General features: G+C 40.3%; 1 protein-coding gene across 13 annotated transcripts in view; it reads right to left on the bottom strand.

Annotated features, from left to right (window-relative positions):
* Positions 1–20,476, bottom strand: part of PIKFYVE (phosphoinositide kinase, FYVE-type zinc finger containing) — a 72,433-nt gene that overhangs the window by 27,243 nt on the left and 24,714 nt on the right. For all 13 annotated transcript variants that reach the window (XR_007889833.1, XM_051622872.1, XM_051622871.1 and 10 more), the window contains 11 exons: positions 15,093–15,155; positions 12,959–13,088; positions 12,444–12,624; positions 11,000–11,074; positions 10,262–10,369; positions 8,308–8,448; positions 7,512–7,638; positions 5,270–6,456; positions 3,742–3,842; positions 2,507–2,578; positions 17–188 (listed from right to left, as the gene is read on the bottom strand). Coding sequence is in view for 12 of the 13 variants with exons in the window: in XM_051622872.1 (XP_051478832.1) it covers positions 17–188; positions 2,507–2,578; positions 3,742–3,842; positions 5,270–6,456; positions 7,512–7,638; positions 8,308–8,448; positions 10,262–10,369; positions 11,000–11,074; positions 12,444–12,624; positions 12,959–13,088; positions 15,093–15,155 (2,357 nt within the window). In the remaining variant the exon portion in view is untranslated. The remainder of the gene's footprint in view (positions 1–16; positions 189–2,506; positions 2,579–3,741; positions 3,843–5,269; positions 6,457–7,511; positions 7,639–8,307; positions 8,449–10,261; positions 10,370–10,999; positions 11,075–12,443; positions 12,625–12,958; positions 13,089–15,092; positions 15,156–20,476) is intronic.

The following is a 20,476-nucleotide window of genomic DNA, read 5'->3' on the forward strand; positions in this document are numbered from 1 at the left end:
AAATCCACATCCTTACCTGTTTGCACAGTCTACACCAGGAATAAGTGAGAATGGTGTGCTGGTATCCAGGGACTGGGGAATCCAACTCCTTTAACACAATTTGCACACAGCCTTGCCCATGAACAAAACGACGAATGTGGTGCACCATTGGTGTTTCACAGAACATGCTGGGGCATTGGTAGGAAGGCCTTGTAGGGAGAAATGGAAACACATGATCATATGCTAGGAACTGCTGAAGAACTGATTCAACATATCTAATACGCCTTTTAATATCATGGTACTATTTATCTTCACTGTAAAAATTCCCTAAGCCTTTAGTGAAGACTGTTCCTACAGAGTGAATTGTACTCATTTAGAAATAGCATGTAGGGAAGCTCCCTTGCCAGCAATGGCTGTATAGGTCCCAAAAGCAGTGACTGGATACTAGTTGCCTTCATAATCTTTTCACCATTAATCCCTTTCTACCAACATATTCCATATAGTCCATAAAATATGGATCAAGAACCTAGAAGTGCCTGGCACGAAATCAGAAGATCACTTTGGCACTGTAATGAGGACAAAGGCTACTATGGACAAAGATGTGACAAAAAACCTTCAAAATTGTGATGTTTACTTTCCTGAAGAAAGACATCAGCAAAATAGTGCCATATAACTTCTTTGAAGAGAAAAACCCATGGCCTTTGTTTGGACAGGTGTTCCTTTAAGTCAGGGAAGAGAAACTGACATCAGAAAAATAAAAGATTGTTTAGGTACGAAAGTGAAATAGAGAATTCTTCAAAAACAGAACAGGCCAAAAAAGCCCAGATCCTCCCTGCTCATATGAAAAAAAAAAAATTACTGAGATTATGGAGATTGAGAAGCATTACTTTAGCACACACTACCTAGTCAGCAGAGACTTAGAAGAAGAACTTAGAAGAACTTAGAAGTGGGCAGCAAAGCTCTTCCTCAATCAGCACAAATACTTCTTGCTCTACATAAGGCTGAACATTAAGAGCATGTTGCTACTGCAAGGGGCCAAGGCAGAAAACAAAGTAATCTTGTCTTAGAAGAAACCAAAAGCAACCTGTCCAGCCTCTCAGTCTGCTGAAACTCTGCAAGGGGTTCTTGCAGTACTGGTTATTACTGAAATGTAACAACTTGCATCTCTGTCAGATGAAATAAATTACACAGTATTTTGCCAGGGCTAAAAGTGTTCTGGACCATTTACATTAGCCACCTTGCAGCATGATAAAAAGCCTTATTCTGAGATGTTGACATAACACTAAAGGAGTTGGGGTTTTCTTGTTTGCTTTGGTGGGTTGTTTGTTTGCTTTGGTGGGTTGTTTGTTTGCTTTGGTGGGTTGTTTGTTTGCTTTGGTGGGTTGTTTGTTTGCTTTGGTGGGTTGTTTGTTTGCTTTGGTGGGTTGTTTGTTTGCTTTGGTGGGTTGTTTGTTTGCTTTGGTGGGTTGTTTGTTTGCTTTGGTGGGTTGTTTGTTTGCTTTGGTGGGTTGTTTGTTTGCTTTGGTGGGTTGTTTGTTTGCTTTGGTGGGTTGTTTGTTTGCTTTGGTGGGTTGTTTGTTTGCTTTGGTGGGTTGTTTGTTTGCTTTGGTGGGTTGTTTGTTTGCTTTGGTGGGTTGTTTGTTTGCTTTGGTGGGTTGTTTGTTTGCTTTGGTGGGTTGTTTGTTTGCTTTGGTGGGTTGTTTGTTTGCTTTGGTGGGTTGTTTGTTTGCTTTGGTGGGTTGTTTGTTTGCTTTGGTGGGTTGTTTGTTTGCTTTGGTGGGTTGTTTGTTTGCTTTGGTGGGTTGTTTGTTTGCTTTGGTGGGTTGTTTGTTTGCTTTGGTGGGTTGTTTGTTTGCTTTGGTGGGTTGTTTGTTTGCTTTGGTGGGTTGTTTGTTTGCTTTGGTGGGTTGTTTGTTTGCTTTGGTGGGTTGTTTGTTTGCTTTGGTGGGTTGTTTGTTTGCTTTGGTGGGTTGTTTGTTTGCTTTGGTGGGTTGTTTGTTTGGTCTTGCTTTTTTTTTTTTTTTACAGAATTTGTACAGAAGTACAAAATAGAAACCTCAGAAAATTGATCAGTACAGTTGCTTGCCTTGAAAAACAGTCATTAAGAATACATACTCGGACTCTAACTATGCCCTTATAGCCCTAACCACTAGAAGAAAGGGCTAAGTGAATACATTTGTTTTTATGAACTTGTCTTTTTTTGTAAACTGTTTCACTTCCTCATTAAAGGAAGTAAGAGGGACAGGGCCAAAGTGAGAAAGCAGTGGATGTAGTTCCTAGTAAGAAGCAAGCATGAGTAAGTGAATTCTTAAATCTAGCTACTGTTTCAATAAAGCATGAAAGTAAAGGCAGCAACAGATTTAAGTGGTAAGCTTAACTGGAACACAAAGGGCTCTGCAGACTTGCATGCTACTCTCCTAAGTGCATAGGAAATAAAACCTACAAAGAGGGCAGCAGGTCAATTCCACAAAGCTATCAGAAGCTTTTGTTTTGTTCAGAATGAGATATACAATAAGTTACTCCTCACCTGAAGCAGTACCGCTCCAGAAAAATCCCTAGAGTCAGGTCATTTTTCCCATAGAACTCCATGGTCACAATCCTAAAGCAGAGTGGAAAAAAAAGCTGTAGAGGTGGATGCTGCCACCGTTAGCTGTTCAATGGCCTCTAGGTGCACAGATTTGCTCCCACTGCTGGCTTGTTTTCAGCCCAGTATACTTTCAAAGAGCTTTTATCCTCTTGACTACCCTTCCTACATCCCAGCTGTGAAGTTTGCCAATAACAAGATCAGAGTCCTACTAGAGCAACTTTGAACTTGACATTTGAAAGTTTAATACAATTCAACTGCACTTTTGAATATTATGTTCATGAATATCTAGATACAGAAGTCTAAACAGCATGAAGACTCAAACACTAACACTTAAGCAGTTAGAAAAAGGTTACATTCTTTGCAGGTGAAAAAAGCCTTAAGAAAACCTTATTCTTCTAGATTTAAGAACAACTTGTTTCTTCAGAATCTGAGGTGACCAAGCCACTAAAATGTGTAAGTAAGTATCAGTCACAATTGTTTCTAACATCAGTAATGCCACCCTCTTATCATTGCTGTTAGTGAGCTTATCACCCCCTTCTTTGGTCCATTCCTAAACTTTTACAGGAACTGTATACCTTTTCCTGTAAGAGAGCCATCTCTGTATTTTCACCTGAGCTACATGATGAACAAGACCTGTCCTGTTTAGTAGAGCTAGAAGTGCATAATAAATTGCACAAAATTAACAAATTATAGCTCCCTAAGCTGGAGATACAGTTCAAGCTCTTAACACTGCTGACTATAACATAAGAAAGATAGTAATATATTAAAATGCAACTCTAAGATAATACAATTTAGAACTATTCTGAGGTTCTCTAGAGGCTTACTTTTGGGCTTGGACATTCTTCTGTCTTTATGTACACTAATTCTTCCCCATGAGAATGCATGCAGTGCCCTCTCCACACATACATTACTCTGCAGTGAAAGGATTAACTAAAGCATTTGATTTTAGGCTGGGCTTTTTCATTCATGCCCTGAGGATTATACAGCCTATGGCATACTGCTCTAGATCCACCTGTCTAGGCAAGAGTAAGTTATTTTGGCAACAATTCCTGTTACAGGATGGACACAACCTACCAAGGAATCCTCAAAGAAATACTGCTATGAGGCAAGCACTGACTTTGACTTGGGGGAAAAAAATAGCAACTATGCAAGCTGTAGAGGACCAGTTTTCATACCAGGGGCTAACACAGGCACTTGGAGCATTGCTGGACTGAGCAGAAGAGCTGCTGAAGAGAACACAAAGTCTTTGATGGTTTACTGGACTCAGGCAATCCACCTGGTAGAGAGAAAATAACTCATTTACTGGTTACAGACACCTCCATCCACACACAACTCTGACAAGAAACTTCTATTCTAGTAGTTTTGTTTACAAACTACTATCTGATTGTTGCTTTTTTACAAGGATTAACCTTGCACTATCTGTGAGCTTCAGGTAGACTTCTACCATGTATAATTGCTAACTGCTGGTTTTTGGACAGCATAAATAACATGCATAATGAAAACAACTACACACATGCATTTCTGTGAAAAGAAAACCAAGGCAAACAGAAAACAACAAAGGCCCCAAGACAATCATCCACTGTCTCCAAAGCAACGTACAGTTTACGACACCTTAGAGTCAAACCTCTGCCAATATATTATACCTCAATTACTCTTTCAAGCTATAGAAAGACTTCTAACTTTCTGTTCTCTGTGAAGAGATTGACCATACTGATGCTGGAATGGAGCCATTTCCTCTTCCATGCCCCACAGAACTATGTTGTTGCCAAATACTTCTCTTTGCTCACTGAATAAATTTAAAACACCATCACTCAGTCTGATCCAGAGCAAGGACTAGTCTTACAGTTTGTAAGTTTATGGCATGTGAAGCTACGCAATTTATATTTAAGCATCAATTAAAAAGTGACTTCTGCTTATGAACTTGCGTGCTAATCGACTCAGTGACTAAAATGCCTGAATATTTCCAGAGGTCAGTTCTTCTACTCTTGTTCATAGACTTTTTTCCTGAACAGAACCAGTAAAAGGAAGTGTCAAGATACCCTTCCCCAGGTACAAGTTAGTTTTCTTCCTGGCAGTTTTCAAAAAAAAAAAAAAAAAAAAATTCAATATTTTGATTACAAGCACATACAGCCTTGCTTTGAAATTTCAAAGATTCACCCCTTTCCACTATGAGGGTCTCACATTTCTTCAGATCACCCAAACTTTTACAAACAAATACTTTAAGATAATTACTGCTGTTTCCATTAAGCCCTTTGAAGATGAAAATACTACAATTTTAGAATCACCAATACAAGTAGCAAGGAAGCTCAGTTTCAGAAACAACTTATTTTTTTCCCTCTTCACGTACTCATTTTCAGAAATCAGTAAGGAGCATCTAAGCTGAAAAGGCAATGTAATACATTGATTCTTGGTTGACTTTGTGTATTTCTTAGAAAGAAGAGTCTCACAACGTCTTCCCTTCTCAGGGAAATTTTGCAGTCTCTTGTTCTGCTTTCTTACATCCACACAGTCCCTGGTTATATTGACTTATTTAAATGTCCAGAGCACTGTGATCTAAAATGCAGTTTTGACCCACTCAAAATAAACAAGAAAAAACAGCAACCCAACTCTAGTTTAACATTTAATATGAAACACTACACCTCCTGCATCACCAGGAGAAACTGATGTAACCTGGGTTTTCAGTAACATAGCTTTGAATCTTACCTTATGAGACCATGAGGATTCACTCTGAGACAGTCCCTTCTCATCCTCTTCAGTTTTGGACCCAGTTCTTCCAGTAGGAACACTAGACACTTCCTTACTTTGAGCAAAGGGATCTGTGCTTTTCTGTAGTATCCTCCCTCCTCTAGCCCGATAGTCAGCCAGCATTCTGGCTAAGCTCTGGCTATCACCTAAGTGTTCTGCTATTCTAGTACTAACCAACTCATGAGAAGGTAAGATTTGGATAGCCTTGGCTTGGATACTCCCATTCATCCCTTGTAGTCCAGAGAGATCCCGCAATAATTGTCTCTTCCTTCTGCTCTCCAATTCCTTGTATTCCTTATTGAGGAGAGGAGACCAATAAACTTGCTCAGGGAAGTATTCCCGGGCAGGGCACCTCATGCCTTTTTCAGTCAAAAGAAATGGCTCACGGAACATCATTACAGGAGAAATACAGAGAATGACATCTTTCAACTCCTGCTTAAATGCTGCAGAGTAAGTCTTGAGACGATCCTCAGAAGAAGTTACCTCTTCCGTGACATATAAACCAGTATCATCCTGAAGAGGGTCTCTGAAGACTCTCATCTGACTCTTGGACTCTTGCAGATCATCTGTCTGTTGAAGAGGCTCTAGTGCCTGACTGTCCAGAGTGACCAGGTGCTGGTCCATGCCATGGAGGGGCAGTAGGGATGTTTCAGGTATTGCAGGAGGTACAGAGTTGAACACTGGAAATGGTGACTCCACTTTGTGGTACTCTTGCTGTTTCAAGGATACCATTTCCAGTTGACTGTTCTCTTTGTCAGCTCTCTCAAATAAAATTCTCTGTTCAAGCAAGCCAGCCTCATCAGAGGACACTGACTCAGAGATTATAGGCAGCTTTTCAGAGGATAGTTCAATGTCTCTGACTGCTGTGCTGAAATCCTCTCCATTGAAGAGATTCTCTTGCTCATTTTCATCCCCTGTCTCCTCAATAAGGGAGTGAAAGGAGGCGTTTTTGGTCAGAGTAGGGGGCATGGCAAACTCATCCATAAGGAAAGAGATTTCCAGCTGGGAATGATAAGCCACACAGACCATGAAGATCAGGATCTCTTTCACACGAGCCAGCTCGTACTCTGCAGCACCACACAACTTGATAGTGCAACCCAGGTGCTGAGGACACCCTTCAAAGAACATCAGGGTTTTTGTCTGTTCTAGAAGAAAAAAATAAAAACAGACATACGAGTTAGGATTACAACTATAGTCAACCTGCTCTTGGGTATCTCACACAATGAAGAGACTGTAACAAAGACTAAGTGCAATTAACATTGGTAGCAAAAGCCAGCATCACTGTACTCAACTTATTTTTGCAAGCAAAACAATAATTTGCTATAAAACTTTTCCTATTTTGTAAAGCAAGCAATCATAAAGCCCAAGTGAAGGCCACATGGAACATGACCTAAACAGGGTATTCTAAGATCCCTATAGACCCTGCAGTACTGAAGCAAAAGCAAAAATAGCCTCCCAGGCATAGTTGCTCATATTTACAAGGCAAAAGCCTACAAGATTTTGAGTGCAACTCAAAGGCTGGAAGGGGGCATAGGGAAGTGGAAGGAAAGAGATGCACTGGCTGCATTGCCGCAAAGATTTGCATCAACAATATTTATGTGTATCAGCACCACTGCTAACTAGCCAAGCAGAACTTCTTTCTTCTTCCCTTGCAGACTTCACTGCCTAAAGGAGGTTACAGAGGAAAAAGGAACCTGGTTTCTCAAAAGGTGCACAATGACTGGACAAGGGGCATTGTGCATAAATACAATCAAAATCTGCCTTGCAAATGTTAAGTTTGGGCCAGATTATCCTTTGAGGTCCTTTCCAACTCAGGCTGTTCTGTGATCCTCTGTATCTATGTAGAAAAAAATCTTTATGCTGAGGATGCTTGAGCAACCAAGCAAGGTGCCCAGAAAGGCTATGAAACATCCATTCTGGAATATTTTCAACAGTTGGCTGACAAAGCCCTGAGAAATCTAAGCCTGCATTGACATTAATGCTTGCTGTTTTGAACAGGAAGTTGGGAAGTTGGACTAGACAAAAACTGGGGGTGGTGGGAAGAGAAAAAACAGTCTGAAGGAAGAAATCAGCCTAATTAAGATCTACTGTGTCTCATCTTAGTTCATCACACAGGACACTCAACAGTTCATATTTACTTAAGCCGAGTAAAGCATTTATCCTTTCACACACACACAAAGACACACCAAGCTTTACTCACCACTGGGCAACTGAAACACTTGCATATAAAATTTATGACAGGTTCCCAAACGTGGTTTGGTCAACAGTTGATCCATTGACATCACCAAGTCCCCCTGGGTCATTCGACTTACTCGATCTAACACTTGCTATAAAAATGGAAAGAACAATAAGATTCCACAGTGCAAAGAAGACACTAGCACCCTTAGCTTGCTCTTAAAAAAAACAACAAAAAAAGTCAGCATGATTCAGCAAACCTCTCACTGAGACACAAACTTTGGGTTAAATCCAGTAACAAACACACCCACAATATACAAGAATCTTAGAAAAGCAGTTGGTTAAATATTTCTGGTGAGAGGCAAGACTGTGCCTTTCCTTGGGGCTATCTGGATCTGTTCCAAGTGAAAAAAGCCCCAGGAGGTACAGTGCAGTCAGCATAGCACTGGCTATCAGGAGCTCAGCCAACTCCTAGCGCCACTCTGCTTGTCTGACAGTACCCTGGCTCACAGAGTACAGAGAAGATCTCTGGGGATCACTGAGGGCCCACCCATGAAGGGCTTGTTACAAACCAGAGTTAACTGGAACCAAGACAGGATCCAAGGTACCAAGCAAGGACACCAAAGAGTAGATATGAAGGGCTGCATAAAAGTAACTCAGTAGGTCTGCCTGTCTTGCCTTCTTGGAAGAGAAGTACCATTAAAAAAAAGCCAGGCTCATTGTTAGATGAGAAAGTAAGGTAACTCTTTGTCCAGGGAGCTTGCTACAAAAAGAAATTACAGAGATTCACCACAAGGCCCAGTCTGGCAGGAAATGCTCACCGGCTTGACATTGATGACCAGAGTGATACCATGTTCTAAGAGCATGTCCTGGGCAATTCGGGAGACAGTCTTCTCAACAAGGACCAAATTAGGCCTGACATCAACTATTCGCTGTACATAGTTCTTCAAGAACTCCCTTTCCTGCAGACAGGAACAAAGCATGGCAGTTAACTACTGAAAACTCATCTGAGAAGTCACTTAAATGCTTAGTATTACTCTCTCCCTCATTCCTATGCTGACCTTTCCTATAAAATGGGGAAGCCAGTTAACCAGAAAGCTCAACAGTTGCCAATTGTGCACATTTCCCTACCCCCACAACACCCAGTTTATCAGTAACTTGTTACATGCACTAGCTGCTCGTGAGGATCTAGCCTAATGACAGCCTCAAGAGACCTGTTGCAACATCCCAACATATATACACGCACCTTATATCCTTACGTGGAAAAAGGCTTTAGGTCTGAAAGGTTCTATAATTAGATAATCCTAAACCAAAGCTGTTTGCAGTATCATGTTTGCTGGCTTCAGATACATGGTAATGTTGAGTGCTGGCACTCAGGGGACACTTTCATACACAAGGAATATGCCAGCACTCTATGCCTCTATGCAAGTCTGTACACAGGGTCTCAGTCCCTAATATATACCTGGGGATGGTGCTAATGGAGTGGGATCCCAAATGCTCTGCACTGCAAAATTGCTCCTACAGCCATGCCCACCATCTGGCTTCATCTTGCTATCTGCCCCACCACCACCACTTTTGTTACAATGCTCAGAAAGAGAAAGCAGGGCTGCAACTCTACCAGAACTAAAGGCCTACGGTGCAAGAGGGAGAATACAGCTTCCTAAGCCAGGTATTACCAATTGTGCTACCACAGCTCACATCAGTTAGGTTTTAAAAGTTCTGTGCAAGAGAAAGATATCACAAAAACAGTATGCCAATTCCTCAGAACACAAACGTTCATGGTAGTGTAGCCAAGATAAAGCTTTTGCTAGAAGTTAACCTTTAAAATTGAACTAGTATTTCTGTAGTATTATCTGTCCTGTAGGACTTGAATGCAGATACACAAGTAGTTATGATCATGTTCTGAAGCAGACACTAGAATAATCAGAGACCAACATTTATAAAGTATAGTAGATACTTCTACCCCATTCAGACAACGGGTAGGTCTCAGCTTAAGCTTTTTGCTAGAAAAGCAAATCACTAGGCATTAACAAGTTTCACTGATAAAGCTTTCATGCCTGCAATCCTTCTATTCACTGCCAAACAGAAGTGGTCCTAAATGCATGCTAAGAAAACAGTCAAATACAGAAAACAAACATTATGGCCCAAGCTCAGTAGGGCACCAAATATGCTTGTTACAAGTATCCTGGCAAACACATGTAGACTGATTCTCAGACAGGAACGCAGTGTGTTAAAGACAAGGTCTAGCCATTTCATTGTTTTTATAGTCAGATGGTCAGGGCACCTGTTCCCAAGTGACATTTTCTAGCTCATCACTTCACTAGGTTGGTTGCTGTCCCATTTTTTCAAGCCTGACAAGAAATGGCATAGGTGCAACCTAACCCTCCCCTATGTTAACTTTTCTACTATTTCTTCACGCACCTAAACCATATCCAGCTCTGATCTTCTGAACTGTATGTTCCTTACACAGTGTACCATGAAAAACAAAACATGTTTCCTAAAATGCTGCATTTAATTGGGAAGATCATAAGATTAATCTTAGTAGATGTAACTTGATGACAACAACCCTCAGCACAAGACTACAAGTTTGTATTGTACTTAATGGCAGCAGGTTTCTTAACTAGCTACTAGAAGAGGAAATTTTTCTGTCCTATGCAAACCCACTCACTGAACTCCACCTTTCACACTGAAAAAATCAGATGTGCACAGATCATCATTTTGCTTGAATCACTAGACCTCAGGCAATTTTAACCAGGAACAAAAGCATGCTCTCACCTGAAGTACTATTGGGTCTATGCAGGTAAACTTTGTTTCTTCTCGATAGAGGTACTCAATTGAGCACTTCAGCAGAAGAATTTTGGGATTTTTTAAGCAAGAGTTCATCTAAGAAAGACACAAAAATGGTTAAAATACAAACAACCAGAAGTGAAAAAGCACACAAGAGGAAAAAAAAAAAGACAGACTTCCCATTATCAGTTGTTTACCCCCCACAAAAAGTGTCTCAGCTACCTCCTCCCTGCAGACCGAATTACACATTCTTCCTTCTTCTGAAGGTGTTCCCAGAATTTCACTGCTACTGCCCAGTCAAAATGCAACACTAAAGGCTTCTATAATCACCTCCAAGAACCCTCAAGTCTTGCTACACTTTGGAGCCTCAATCTAGATCAATCATATCTTGACTTCCTGCTTTACTTAAAGGCTCACTTTAATATTGTCATTAATCAGAACTACAAATGCCTTTTTCTGGCTAAAACTTGCAGTAATTATTAGATGTGTTCTGGGGTAGTAGAGGTGGAAAGGATGCTTTTCTACACATGCATGAAGAAAGCATATTCCCTGTAGAACCTCTTGACTTGGAAAAAAATGCTTTAAAAGCCATTCATGTTTAGGGTCTCAAATTGAGGAAAGCTTGCAAACCTCACGTGGTGAGAGAAGCTTCACAACACAAAAAGGAAGTCATAGCACACTCAGCATGCGTTACAGTCAGCACTTGATTAATCAGGCCTGCATTACCTTCTTGTGTGCAACATTCTTAGTGCAAACAAATCCATTCACCACCATGGAGTCAAATTTCTTTCCACCAGGGATCTAATAAAGCAAAGAGCATTTTTAGAATTGCCATACACTCCCACAATTAACTTCTAATGCAATAAACGTAATATGTAGAATACCTATTGCAGCTGATGTGCAAGCTTCAGCTATACCCTCATTTATCAGATAAACGATCAGATACAGTCATGCTGGACACAGAAATCTCTTCCTTTAAAAAGTCTGGCATACTAAGAACAACATGAAAACAAGTACCAAGTTCCAGGATCTCTATGCCCCCTCAACAGATACATTGTTAAACTGGGTACACTCTCAAAGATAATAAGGGAACCTAACTTCTACAGGCAATGGGGAGCATATATCTTTGCACATGCCACTTCCACTAACAACAAACAAGTTGTAAGGAAATCAAAGAGAATTAAAAAAAAAACAACAACAACAACAAACAACCAATCAAACCTCTGTCTACTATTTGAACAGATAAAATGCTTCATTGGTGTGGCTACAGTCAGAACCAATCACGGGAGTAATAAACAACATGAAAGAGGTTTCTGAATAACACATTTCAGGGGATATTTCTATTACCATCAAGCAAACACAGAAGACAGCTATGAAGAGCTTTCACCTCTGAACATCTTCTCTTTCAACTGGAGTTTCAGGAGAGGCAGCAACAACTGATGCTCCCTGAAGAGATGCCACAGAGCTATCACCAGAGCCATTAGGCTCTGCTCATCTCTTACATGGCTTCCAAACAAAACAGGCCTCCTGAGGTGAATTTTGCCCAGAAAAAAAAAAAAAAAAAAAAAGGACCAAGCCTTTGATCCTCAGTCATACTAGCTCCTTGGATGTTAGTTTCACACCAGCCTCCCAGAAGAAACTCTGCATGCCACAACTCCAGCCTCACAGTTCAAGAAAGTCAACACTGGGTCATCTGGCAGAACTAGATGTACCATCCCATAACAATTAAGTTTTCCTCTTGAAGAAAGTTGTTGTACTTGGCGTGGGAGGAGTTCAAGCCTCCATAATGGATAGTTATAGAGCAATGGATTGCTACACAGAGTCCTGCAAGCTACTTATCCAGAATTCAGTAAATCTCCAATCCAAGCACAAAACAAGCAAAAACTAAAAAAGGAAGTAAGTTATTACAGAGGTGTTGCTCTTTCTACCTTGGGCAGCCTACAGTCTGAAAAAAGACGTCAGCTCCAGGGCATTAAAACACCTTCCACAGGACACAAAGCTCCTTCTGCGTAACTTCTTCTAAAACCTCACCTTATCCAAAGGCTATGCTGGCCAATTACACCACTAAATATGCTAGGGGCAGCAGGAAGGGGAGTCTTCTCTTCAAACAATGGGTGCTGCCAGCAACTGCATTCTTTTGTTTCCCCTACATCTGCTGTCTGGAACTTACTTTTTTGATGTGGACAAACTGACGGATATCCATGTCATCATCTCTGTTTTTGACATCAGGTCGTACAGTTTGAACTACCTGACAGACCACAGGAACAATTATATCCCTCCAGGACAGTGACAGAGACTCATTGTACAGAAGCTGCTGCAGCAGTGCCATCATGTGGTTGTGATTAGCAGACCTGTAAGAAAGATAAGAGATTTATCATGAGAAAAATGCAGAGCAATGATTAGTTGAAGTCACAATTCAGAAGTATGTTTCTTAAATTTACAGTGCAGGAAGTCCTTTGAAGGAACAGCTGCCTACAATATTCTACAGTCAACTCTGGTCCTGTACTGTAATATATAAAAAACACAGGGGAAAAAGGCAACTGAAATAAACTGCAAAAATGCCATTTTCTTAATGCAAATTAGTTCTTTGTATTATCCACTGTAGATCAAGTCCCACTGAAAGTTGGTGGGCTTCAGGAATTGCTACTCAGGGTATGCAAATTCCTTTTCCTACATGTTTCTTACAGCAGCCTTTCCATGGCTTGCTTCTCCCCGTTCTCTTCTCTCAGCAGATCCAGATTGCTGTGGTGCCAGCCTAGGGGCGTGAAAAAGAGTTCCTTGGACTTCTCCTCCACCCTCCTGTTGAACAACGACTCTGCAAGAGAAAAACAAACCTTGTTAATACTGGGTCACAGCTGAATGCCCAGGTCTTTCTGAAAGGCTACTTTGAAAGGAAAAAATTTACTATGACAAATCTAAGCCTCTTGAAATACTGAGCTGAGCTAGAAATCATGGCAATATGACATAGAAAACAGTATTGAGTAGAAAAGTGGCAAGTGGAGAGGAAAAGCAAGCTACTAAAATTCTTGTACTACCAGTATGCAGCAGATGGTTTACTCTTCTGGAATTAAATTGTAATCAAGTTTAATAAGGCAAGGAAAAAAAAATCTTATATCCCAGTTTTGCCTATAAATAAGTTGCAGACTCCAAATATTGTGTATATTCATAATACATAATCATAGTGCCTTTTAGACTTAGAACACTGGTCAAAGGCACTAATTTGACCCACAAAAAGCTGCTGCTTTGAAGACATCTACATATAAGTGGCATTAAAAGATATAGTTATACATTCAGGCTGCAGCACAAGTATCAAAATTATCTCAGTAAAAGTCTTGTTTAGTGCATCTCCATTTTAAAGAAATGCTATGCTACCAATTCATATGTCAGACTTTTGAATCTTTATGTGACTTGCAACCCTGACCCCACACACCACCTCTTTGCTGCCTTGGTGCAGAGGGAGCTGCCAGCAGGCTGGTTCACCTAGCCTGTATCACATTATTTAATCCTACAGAATTTTCAAGGATCTTCTGTCAAGAAAGTGGCACAAGCTTTTCAAAAGATCTGAGCACATCTTCCCACCTCCATCTAAGATAAATGGGATGCCAATGAAGGCTATATCCAATGAATACAGTGTTTTAAGTTCTAAATGTCAGCATGAACTATAGGCATTTCTGGTTTCAGAAACAGAAAACATGTTTCAACAGTACAAGACAGTCCTCACTTGGAGGGAGTCTGCCACTTTCAATCATACATTGTGCAGTAACTCTAGGATTTTTCTCTGTTTTGCAATACCGAGATTAGAGGTTATTTCAGTACATTTTTCTGTGCTTTGAAAGATTTACTAGGTTATTTCCTACACAGGTATTATGATATTATAGAGGGAAGTTACAAACTTTTCCTTTTTGTAATGGCTGACAACATTATAAGTAATTTATGCTAGTAGCGTATAAATATTCATGAGCAAGTACGTAAGGCTTCAGACTTCAAGCTTAAAACTCCTCAGAGGGCATGATACAACTGCAAAATCCTTATATCATAGCAATAAGCAGAACTATTGAAAAGAGACTATTTTAAAACAACAATTAACTTATTCCAGGTGCTCCATAACCAAAAATAGCTATGGAGAAGATGAACATAAGTTACATTCTCTTTTCCCCTCTTTCCTTCCTCCCGTAAAAGCTCAAGTTAAAACTAGCATCAGTTTAATGAAATTATGTATTTTTCTCGCTGCACAGACACTGGAGTTTTCCCCTTATTTCCTCCTCTTGTGAGCTTATCAAAAGCAATATCATTAACTGGGAAAAAAAGCTCACAAGGGCACCTGGCCATGATACAGGAAAGCACATGGGTTTTAAAACTCGAAACTATGCCTAATAACCTGTCATTTCAGAAGCAGCAGTGGTGGTGGTGATGACAGGAAACCGAGAAAGAGATTAAGCTTTAAACCACTATATAGAAGCAGTCCAGTTAATCATATCATATCTTCATTTGCTTGTACAAAAAGTTAAAACAGGCATCTGCTACATAAGTTTGTGGGTGGGGAAGTTGGGAACAGACTTGCCACTTTACACTTACCTAAAAATAAAAAGAAAAAGCTGTTCTTTGAGTGCTTTTGAATTAAGACATCTGAGAAGTGAAAGAAATTTAAGATTGAAAGTGCCTTTAAAAAAATAGTGTAGTTTGTACACCAGTTTTGCCACAAATTAGTTCAGATTTACTGGTAAGTACATCTTTCTAAAGGGTCAATACCCTATTAAAGGAGTGATTTTCAGCATTGTATTAAAACTACACAACAGCAACATTTAAAGTTTCTCCTTACCTTTAATAAAAGCATCACTTATAGAGAACATCTGCTGCCCTCCGTTTTCAGGATTCAAGTACTCTGAAAGAAGAGAGAAGAGGGAAATAGGCGGAGACAACGTATGACAGGTTACACTGGTGTGCCCATATAATTACAATGTACATGTCCACACCAGAAGAAGCAGCGTTACTCATCTGAGTGTTTAGTCATCACTTTAGCAACAGCTTGATGAGTGGTCAAGACAAGAATATCCTCTCATTCTTGTTCTATCAAAAAGTTTTAAGACAACAAGAAAATAGTACTGTGAAGAAACAGAACAGACAGGAGCAAAGACTGGAATCAGAGTCAAGAGTTTACTTTTCCAATTGAACCATAGAACCATAGAACCACACCACACTTTTCTAGATCTGAATAGAAATGTGTTAAGCTGAGAGAAGACACTGTAGGAATGCCCAGAGATGGAACAGTCTCCTCTCTCTGGTCTAAAAATGCAGCTTCAGAAGCCATTTTGCTCTCACACTCCAATGAACTACCTCAGACTGAGGGAGAGGCCAGCCATACAGTTTATCTTATACAGTGAAGGAAGCAAAAGACAGCTTGCCTTTCAACAGAGAAAAGTCTAAACAGCTTCAAGTGTTTTGAGAAATCATTGCTGACAAAGGTGGACTTCCAGTAACACAGAAAAGCAAGAGTTATTTATCACTTTACATATGGGAAATAAGATGATGCTCCGTTTACTACACTTGTTCAGCTTGCCAGATCTTGATCTTCCATGTAGGCTGGCTGGCTACAAAAAGCTTATTTTCTCCAAAGGCCATTAGCTTGTTGTGCCTTTAGTTGGTTCCTTGCTTCTACAAAAAGGGATTGTACAGTGGGAAAACATGAGTAACAGCCCAATTGCTAATACAGCATGATGATCCAAAACCTAGAGCTAACCCTTTATCACCGTTCCTGAGAATGGTTCTAGACCTACTGCCACAAAGAGAATAGAAGGCCAGGCAGCTTTCAGACACAAATGGAAAGTAACAGAAAGTTGAAAGAACACAAGCAATCACAATTCTCTGAACATCAGCATGCAAGAGAGCCCTTACATGCCACCAGTTCAAAAATCTGAGCTTGTCGGCAGTTGCCCAGTTTGCAAACAGATACTCAATAGATGATCAATGTACCAAACAGAAGCCTCCCTTGCAGCTTGATGGCTATTTGCAGATTCCTTTCACCTCTTGCTTAGATTAGATGAAGAGTTAGCATTACAAGCAATCTACTGCTTGATAAAAGCTGGCTCACCCTCAGCATTCATTCACCCACAGCCCCATAGACAACCTAGAGAAAGTCATGCCACCCTATACATGTATGTGGGCATGTATACTAGTAGTATACATATATACTAATGTATACACCCATCCCTCTCCACCTTGCAACAGCCTCAGGGCAGCAGCTCTTATTGTGCATGTGCTCTAATTGGGTCTGACACATTCCTGACTGGCATGGACAACATGGGAGTTAACCCCAGCTGGAACCTTAGTTATGCTCTGGACAAAAACACAGATGGCCCCTCCAAACCAGAAGTGCTCCTCCTCAATACACCTTCACCTCCTGCAACTTTGGTTCCAGTGGTGCCCCAGGGAAAGGTCTAGACAATATAAGATACCATACCTCTTCCTAGACCAGACAGATAACACACTCATAGTTGTGAGTTTGAGATACCTAGTGGTCAACACACACACCTTACCTCACATCATCCCTACATGCATCATGCTCCACATGTTGGGGGGCATGGGGCAAGAGGCTGCTGTAGCATATTTTGTAGCCTTGTCAGCAAGCAGTTTGCTATAAAGAGACCATCTTACAAGGGTCCCCTGCACAGCTTCACCAAAACAAAACAACAACAAAAAGACAAAAAAACCCCACTGCAGAACATAAATTCTTAGTTCTGCTAGTTAAGGGCATCATTGGAAGCAAATACCACAATGCAAATAGAAATTCATAGGTCTTCAATGAAAACCAGCAAGTATAGATTTTATACACCATATAGATTTCTCTGATCATAAAAACAGATAGCCAGCAACCACAGCTTTTCCTGTAGATACACAGACAATGATGCATGCATCCACAGTTATCCACTGAAAATTGAGGTGCACCTTTTCAGAAGAAGCTGCACCAAAAGGGCTCCTGGCAATGCCATTCTTAGCCTTGGCAAGCAGTGGTGATAAGGAACTGTGTTACAGTTACTCAGAACCTTTTTCCCCCACCCCTTCCTAACTAGTTGCAGGCATCAAGAACTAGCTACCTGAAATACCTGCTACCAGGATCAAGGATATCAGATTGCAAGGGCATTTCAAAAATAAAATTCCCATATTGATAACTTTTATGTCTTTAAAAACAGCAACTAAAACTCATACTTAAAATAAGTCACTTAATCTCTTCCCCCAGTTTAAATGCAGAAAGCAATCTCACTTCATTTCCCTAAACACTATAAAGTACCACTGTCTTTAGACAGATGATACTTACTATAAATGTCACCATACTCACTTGTAAGATACTACTTGTAAGCCAGCTAACTTTGAGTTACTGGAATTTCATGGAAAGGCACCAGTCATTAGTCAGCATAGAACATCACAAGAAGCCCTGCCATTAGACTCAGACTATACAAACCACTCTGTTGTAAAACACAGCTGGTACATCACAGGCCATTGCTTTAAAGCAGCTGACCTCTGTGACTGGTGGAAATTGCATTATCACTTAATCATTTGAAGAAACCCACTAACCACTTAAAGTTGACCTGCACTTCCAGCACTTCTGTTTTGTCCTCTCAGTCCTCCCTCAATGACTGTAATTTACAGAGTTGTGAGGAAACTGAGTTACTAGTCTCAAAGGTGGGTGTGATCTTCAGTTTTACTTCATTATTTCAATGCAAATTAAGTAACTGTCATCCAGTCTAAGGACAAAAGACAATTCCAATTAAATCAAGCCAAATACATATGTCCATAATGGTTATAGTGAAGTTACTGACCTCTGGCAGCAGCAAACATACCACATTGCTGATTGACAACAGTACTCTGCTCTTAAAATAACCATGGACCATTTTACATAGAAGATTAACTATCTAGGCTTGGCTGTCTACATCCTTGGCTGTCAGTAACATCCTGGATGGTATCTTATTTTTAATATAGCCAGGATAAGTCAGGAACACATGGTGCAAGTTTTTGCACTCTGAATATTTCCAGAACAAAGTTTTAGAATTCATCCATCTCACTGCCCTACACATTGCAAGATGCACTGCAGGGTTTCCTTCCACAAAGTTTTTTAAGGCCCTTAATAACAAACATCTAACTACCTACAAAATTTCAGTCTCCCTATTGCCAAGAAGCTGTCATATGTTTTAGCTTGCTGCTCCCTGCTTAGATCTTTCTTCTAGAGACTCTCATGCCAGGAATACAAACAAACAAAAAAAGAAAATATGTACAATAAGTCCTCTGCATTTGCAGAGGATACAGATTTTCCAAAAAACTGCAGGATAATGCATACCTCTCCAGAGTGTGTTTTAATGGCTCACACCTCCACCCTATCCCAGTTCTGGGCATATTACCAATACTGTCTCCTCAAGGGAAATCCATCTTCTTAAAAGGAATTGTTCCCAGTTTTCTATTACTAATTACACTCCTACATAATAACCTAGTTAAGAGACCACACATTTCAGGAACAGATAACACCATTCTGCAGAGATTCACCAAAGACAGCAGAGCGCTTCTGACATTAATAATTCAAAGGCAGAACTTCCCTTTCAGTTCTCTCACTACTTGCCTTTTCTGCTGACCTCCCAGCTCTTCATCATCAAAGTCCTTCTCACAAGAGCTTCAGTTCTCACTATGAGCAGCCTTGATTTGGTCAACACTTTCCCAGAGAGGCAGGCTCTCTTAGGTTTCACCTTCATCACGTGCCGCTTTTTTGTGTAAGGAAATGAAGACTGAAGTATGTCTGAAACCAGGACTATCATTCAGCAAGTCTTACAACACTTGCCAGAGCCAAACTGACTACTGCCTGCTTTACTGCCAACACACACTGATAAAGATAAACCTGCTACAGCTGTAAATTCATAAGATACTACAGCACACCTGCAGCTGTTTCAAGCTCATTTAATTCGGCATCTCTCCTTCCTCAAAGGAATTAATTGATATATTCTTACTTTCCACCCTTTCCCTTCCCTGCAGATGCATTAGCTTTTCATTTGATTTGGGCACAAGCTGGAAATAAGGTGAAAGGAACAAACAGCAAGCTGGTGTTGAGTCATCTGACATCAGCTCAAAGTTTCAAACCTGCTTTGCTCCTCTCTTTGGCAGAAAAAATAAGTTAAATTACCCTTCTTCTAGGCATATTTTTAGCAAATAACAAAAGGTGACTACAATGACCCCTCTAATTTGCTTCACCCACTCTCTCATGTCTAATATACTTTGAAAAACAGTTGTGACCTGTTCTCCCTCATCTCCTCAGTGACTATTTCAGTTTCAGAAAACGCGACCTGTATGCAAGGACAAGGCAAGTCTTGCATTCTGATCCACAAAAATAGAAGAGATCTGTTAGGCTTTATAGAAGGATAAATTAATTAGAAGGAGTCCAAATTATTTAATACTGGATCATCTTTTAAAGCTGAAATACTGAAGGGATGGGGTGAAACAGTAATTAAGAATAAGAAACTCCACAGAAGCAACCAAAGATAGAAGTCTACAAAGCTGACGTACCCTTAAGTAAGGAAAACAGAGCAAAGACATCAACTGCCACCCAGCACGTAAAGCAACTAGAATATACCAGACCCAAGCCAGCGGCAAGCCCTGGTTTCAGTCAGCCCTTGTCCAACTTGGAGAATGCAGTTGCCAACAGGCAGACACATTATTTTTACCATAAGGATTTTTCTCATAGTTAGACCGTTTCCATTTAGTACTTATTTAGGAGGAAAAATTTTCAAAAGTCTGCAACACTGAGTATTTGATTTCTTCCTAATTTACTTAACTGGATGTTCTCTTTCAAACAAATGTTACATATATGGATTAAGTTAGGCCTTATTGCTCATCAGTAAGATTCTTCTTATCAAATGTAAGCTTATTAAGGTACAATTAGAAGTTAGCACAGAGCTCTTCCATTTTTTTTGTTGTTGTTTGGGGTTTTTTTCTTGCTTGCTTTTCCAGTTTAATCTCAAACTGTAGAGACATATATTAAAACTGGTTCATGCAGATTATTTTTCCACCCCAGATAGCCAGAAACTATACGTGGATTTGCCCTATTTTATGTGGGCAGGAGACATTGCTTCAACTGTAAAGAGAAAGTCACAGGGGAAGTTACACACTGTGCAGAGAAGGTGTTTCAACAGGCCTACTGAGCCTCCTCAGAGGTGAGCACACAAAAAC

This window comes from Apus apus, chromosome 6, assembly GCF_020740795.1.
Source record: "Apus apus isolate bApuApu2 chromosome 6, bApuApu2.pri.cur, whole genome shotgun sequence".
In the NCBI taxonomy this organism is placed as follows: Eukaryota; Metazoa; Chordata; class Aves; order Apodiformes; family Apodidae; genus Apus; species Apus apus.